A 5,581-nucleotide genomic window follows, 5' to 3' on the forward strand; every position below is an offset into this window, starting at 1 on the left:
GCACAATATTAAACACATGATGTTGAGATGGTTCCTCAACATGGTGCTCTGTGTTGGTTAGCACAGGCTTGATTCATGCCTACCTCTAAATTTAATGTGCGCAACTGCAAGGATGAGAGCTTCTAGTGTCCGATCTAGCAAGAAGTTCTAGCTAATATTTAGGGCTACGTAGATTAGTTTTACAAGCCCTTTTATCGAGTTTTAAGTGGGGTTTGAACAAGTCCCATCATGCCTAAAGGGGTTAGAGTCAAGGCATATATGTATTTAATGCCCATTTTATATCAATACTATTGACAGATTTTTTTAATGATAATCCAAAAATTTAAAAATTTATTGTAATTCACATTACAAAAATTTTAAAAACATTGTGAATTTGAGCGGTGGCATTTTCATATATGATGTCTGTGTGTGCACGCACATGTGCATATTATGTATGTAGGCATGTGCGCACTTCAACACATACATATGTACAAGTGAATAATGTACTTCAAAGCAATTACACTTGCAAGGTGCGTGCCCGAAAATATGTAACCATACAAAGTGGCTTAATAGGGGCTTTTTAATCCAATAAGTGCACCAAAATTCAAAGTTCTGTAAAGGGCAAGACATGTATTGCCCATATTATCCCTTGAACTCATGTTGTATGTGGAGTTTTCTAGTAGTGCACCCCTCTTGGCACTTACAAATTCATCAAAAGTAGGTTTTTATTTGGAAATTTTCTACTACACTACATCATACAAGGGGTTCAATAGTTGATTTTTTGGGAATGTGCTATGGATTAGGACATAAAACCTTTGTAAAAACGGCTATTTTTATTGGCTTGTTCAATGTCTAGAGTTGTTGAATAATAAACCCACTGTGTATGTGTGCGTGTTTTTTACAAGTCATACAAGTAGCCAATTTCTTAAACTTCCATCATCATATAGTCAATCATTACACCTTGAGCGCCTACTTTTTTTGTAGTTTTTTTCCCACACTCATGCACACAACCTTTCATAGAATCCGATTGGGTTTCCCACGAGAGGTTGCTCATCAGTCTACATGCTCCCATTAGGAAATCGAATGCGTTCAGCTACCTATCTCACCCAGGTAGAGCCTTCATTTCTTAGACAATAACAAAAAATATATAATTCCAGCAGTAATGAAAAATGCGAAACTAGATGTAGGACAACGCGGTTGCGCGTTCATACCGGGGTCATAAGAAGAGCTAAACACGATCCTGGGGTGGAAGGTTGCTGCTATGGTTGTTGAAAATACTATGAATATGAACGAAAAGTGCTGATGGATTTGATCAATAGCTTCTGGAATATAGCTTAGGTTGAATCTAATTATTAACTGGCGTAGAGGATTAAGCAGGTAAAGAATTGGCTGCAGGTGAAGGATTGGTCGGTCGAAGCTGCTGCATAGCTTTAATTTTTGAAAGATTTGAGAACTGCGTGTTGGCAATTCCGGCTCCTACGAATGACGATTGGGTTGAAGCCAAAGAAAGTATTTCTGCTCCATGTTGCTCACGAGCAGTTTCTGTTACGATAGGTGATGGGAGGTGCAGCTATGGCTGAAGCTGACGCAGTCGAAGTTGCTGTTAACGAGCTGCTGCATAGCGTTGGGTTGGAGCTTGATACACACATCTACGCTGCCACCCCCCTCTCGTCCAGGGAACATACAGATCTCTCTCTCTCTCCCAACCCTCCCAGGACGCACTGATTCCGGCTTCCCCCACCCGAAATCTACATCGTAAGCTGGAAATCTGGGTGAGCCCGACACCACCATGCCATACGTTCCCCAAACTTTGAACGGCTGAAAGGGGTTGTTCCTGGCCTCCAGCCACTGCATCATGTCTCGCACCGATTTGTCGCTGATGCGCTGAATTGCTTCGTGCACTCGTACAGCAGTGGCTCCCAAACTCTCTTGCATCAGCTCTCCTGCCGTGGCCATCGCTATCGTCAACTGAAGAACGTTGCCGAAATAGGAATCGGGCAATGGCGGTATCATTCGTGCCCTGCAGTCCACTGGTAACAGAGTATGTACTTCTTCTTCTGGCCTCAGTGCACTCACTTGGATGACATTCTTCCAGCAGTATGCGACAAGCGCCTCGAAAGATGTGCAGGAGTTATTTGCTTCCTTGCTTGCCTTCGTTTTCAGCCGCTTGATCGTCTCTCCACTGAAATGGAACACCCTTTCTTCAAGCTGCGTCTTAGGCTTCACTACCAGGTTCGCCAATCTGTCTGGCTCACGTATAAACATGAGCCGCCCTCTCTTCTCCGGTAGATTCTCGATCTTTAAAGCCTCCCTTTCGTGACAAGGAGGTTGGGAAATGGGCAAGCCTCTCCCACATTCTGCCCAAGATGCCATGAAGTGCCAAAAGGAGCGTCCGTCGGCAATTACATGATTCTCAGAGACTCCAATGACGATTCCCCCACCCAGAAATTTCGTAACCTGCAGGGCTTAAGAGGATTACTTTCGATAGAGGACACAGTTGAACAGAAGGGGATTCAAAATTGTGGAATGCCTAAAGAAATAAGAAACTATTAAGGCAGCTCACCTGAACAGCTAAGAAAGGAACGTCAGTGGCGTCGGAGCCCTTCAATTCGGAATATCTCGATAGGTCAGCAAAAAATGGCTGCATTTGAAAGTCCGGACCGAGATCGCAGTAGCGAATGTTGATAGAAGCCTCCACAAAATCGACCCCAGCGTCGTTACAGTCCACCCAAATCCTTTCGTCCTCTCCTATTGAAAGCCTGCCGGCCCAGGGAAAGAACTGCACCAGCGCTACAGACAAACTGTCCTTCAATTTGGAAATTACGGCAGGGTAATCCTCCTCGGCAGTGTCGTAGAAGAGGAGCCCCAACATGTAAGGCACGTGACGCAAGAAGAGGTCGAGGCTGGAGAGGAAGAGGCGGTGGACGGGGGTGGGGAGGGAGGGGAAGACGGTGGAGGAGGAGAGGATGGAAACGGAAGCTGTGTTGGCCATGGGGGAGGGGAAATATTTCATGCTGGATGAGGATGGAGATGAGCGAGGAGGGGGATAAATACTGTAGATGGAAGCGAGAGAGGACGCGGCAATGGGAGGGGAGAGTCTGGGGGAAGCGCGGGATGAAGGAGATGAGGAAGATCAACACGGAGAAGTGCTAGGAAGGTGAGGGAGGAAGCGCGCTGTTACTTAAAGATGGACGCGCACGAGAGTAGAAAGGAGCCGCTCTACAGCTCTATTGTGGAAGTCGACGTCCAGAAGTTGTTTTTGAAAGATTTGCTCAAGTCTACGTAAAGAGCCCCTCCCTTCGGCCTTTTGTCAACCCTTTGCCACCCTTTCCCACCTGCTCATCCACACACTGCTTGTATTTGGCCCCGGGACCTTGGCCCGACTACGCTACACTGGCGCCTCTCGATAGACTCTCAAAGGGTGGGTACACGAGAGCATGGTGAGTAGTGTGACCTTTTCTTTTCTTTTTTACCAGTCGTGGCACAGATTCGATTCCCTCAAGAAGCTGGGCCCCCTGCTAGCCCCGTAGATGGCCATGTATGTGTGTCTATATATGTGACCGGAAACACAAACATTTTGATCCCCCCCGTTGCCTCCAGATCCTCTAATCCCTCATCCAGAATTCAATCTACCCCAAATTTTACAGATGCCATCCCTAATGTCATTCTACAGCCCTGTAGCCTTCTTGTCAATGTCCATGCACTTCACCCAATGTCATTGCGTGTTATGCTACCTCTCCAAGCACTTGACAGTGGTAAAAGGGAGGGAGTCCACCTCTATCCCTTGTAAAATGTCTCACAGGCTAATGCATGCTCACCATATTTATGAGGTAGAGAGGTGTCCTCCCCCCCCTTTCCCCTTAATACACACATTTGGAGCTTTCTAGCTTCCCAAATTCCCTACAAAACCGTTGCACCTCTTACTCCTACCGAAAAATTTCTTGGTTCTCCATATCAAAATCAACCACGTGTACATGGAGCCACATAGATGAATGCGAACATCAAATTACATTAAAAAGTGCAAATTGAAAGTGATTCAATTCTTGAAATGAGGAAAAAGAACTCTTCGAAATTTTGCCTAGCATCTATTTGAGTTGCTAAAATTCAGGCAATTTTCACATAGATGAGATTACACTTACTTTCACAAATAAAAAATTTTACATTTTCCTCCATTTATTGTTGCGAGTATGCAAATCTCATAGAGTTTCCCCCTTGACTACAACCCCCAACCTAAATAGATATTTCATAGCCTTATATAACTATACATATCCCTTTACTTTACCCATGTGGTCAACATCATCTAGCATGAATGGGCCATCATTTCAAATGTTTCGCTCTTACACCATGCTTTTTGGCTAATGGACTCCATAGGCAAGCAAGAGACGTAATTTTTTTTAATGAAGTCATTATCTACAAAACTTGGACCTACAATGACGACAAAGGTATTATCATGAGCTAAGTTATTACTTGTGAATTGCCTAGGACTAGAATTTGGAAAATGGGTTTTCTAGTCACATGAATGTTAGACTATGCAATTTTTGTTAAAGATCTACATATTGCATGTAAAATTGAAAATGCCAAACATGGACTTGTGGCATAGGTTAGAACTACAAAAGGAAAAAGACTGAAAACTGAAATAAAATCAAACGATGCAAATATTCAAAATTAACATTGGATTCCATGTATATATAATATGATTAAAATCAACTTATTTGAGTAGACCACAAAAATTAGTTTCAAAACAAAGTCAAACAGAATTTTAGTAGCCAATTATTAGCACCTTCTCCACCAATAATAATCAAGAGCAATCTAGTGGATGAGTTCAGGCTCTCTATAAGACACCACGTTTTGGTTCATTCACCCATTCTTAGCCATTCTTGCCTCCCCATCACTTTGTCACACCTTCCATCCTACTTTCATTGAGAATGGGTTCTCAAAGCCATAAAGCTAGTAGACGTGAAAGATGTAGGAACCCCCTGCCCAAATCTCATTGACATGGAGTGCAAGCGGAAGGCTCGTGAGTGCAAGAGAGCCTCTAGAGCTAGAGCTCACACTGCCACCACCAATCCACCTCCACCTCTACATCCTACCTCCGCCTCCACCCCCACCCCCACCCCCACCCCCACCTCCATTGTCCCCCCCTCCACATCCTCATCCGCTCCCCTACCTCCAGCCTCTGCCCTTCCCCTAGTCACCTACATTTTGCCCTCCACCTCTACCTCTTCCCCCTCCACCTTCCCCCCTCCCCCTCCCCCTCCCCCTCCCCCCCTTCCCCTTGGCACCTCCCTTCCCCCCTCCACCCTACCATCTCCCATTGATCCCCTTGCCCCACCTTGCAACAGTAGTGTTGCTTCATGACGCGAGTTGCCAAAGTCCACTATCCATCATCGTACTAGCAAGATTGTGTAGTATTTTTATAGTGACCTTACACCAGCTTCGCAGTCAGCTCTTCTCATGTCCCTCATTGATCACCCTGACTTGGTAGAGTGTAGGAGGCTTGCTGGTCTTGGTGCACGTAGAGATAGGGTTGTATGTAGCGAGCTCCTTAGCAGTGTTTGACGTTCCTATGCTTCTATTAATCATAGGAAGTCCAGTGATGCCT

At 45.0% G+C, this 5,581-nt stretch overlaps 1 protein-coding gene across 1 annotated transcript; it reads right to left on the reverse strand.

Annotated features, from left to right (window-relative positions):
- Positions 1-1,422: 1,422 nt before the first annotated feature.
- Positions 1,423-2,971, reverse strand: LOC147887626 (hydroxycinnamoyltransferase-like). Its single transcript, XM_087393073.1, has 2 exons — positions 2,543-2,971; positions 1,423-2,436 (listed from the first exon to the last, which is right to left on the reverse strand). The coding sequence occupies exons 1-2, from the start codon at positions 2,969-2,971 to the stop codon at positions 1,525-1,527; spliced, it is 1,341 nt and encodes a 446-aa protein (XP_087249199.1). The 3' UTR covers positions 1,423-1,524.
- Positions 2,972-5,581: the final 2,610 nt, after the last annotated feature.

The sequence above is a fragment of the Dipteris shenzhenensis genome, chromosome 22 (assembly GCF_047967505.1).
Source record: "Dipteris shenzhenensis isolate YYH24624 ecotype China chromosome 22, Dip_SZ_1.0, whole genome shotgun sequence".
NCBI lineage: Eukaryota > Viridiplantae > Streptophyta > Polypodiopsida > Gleicheniales > Dipteridaceae > Dipteris > Dipteris shenzhenensis.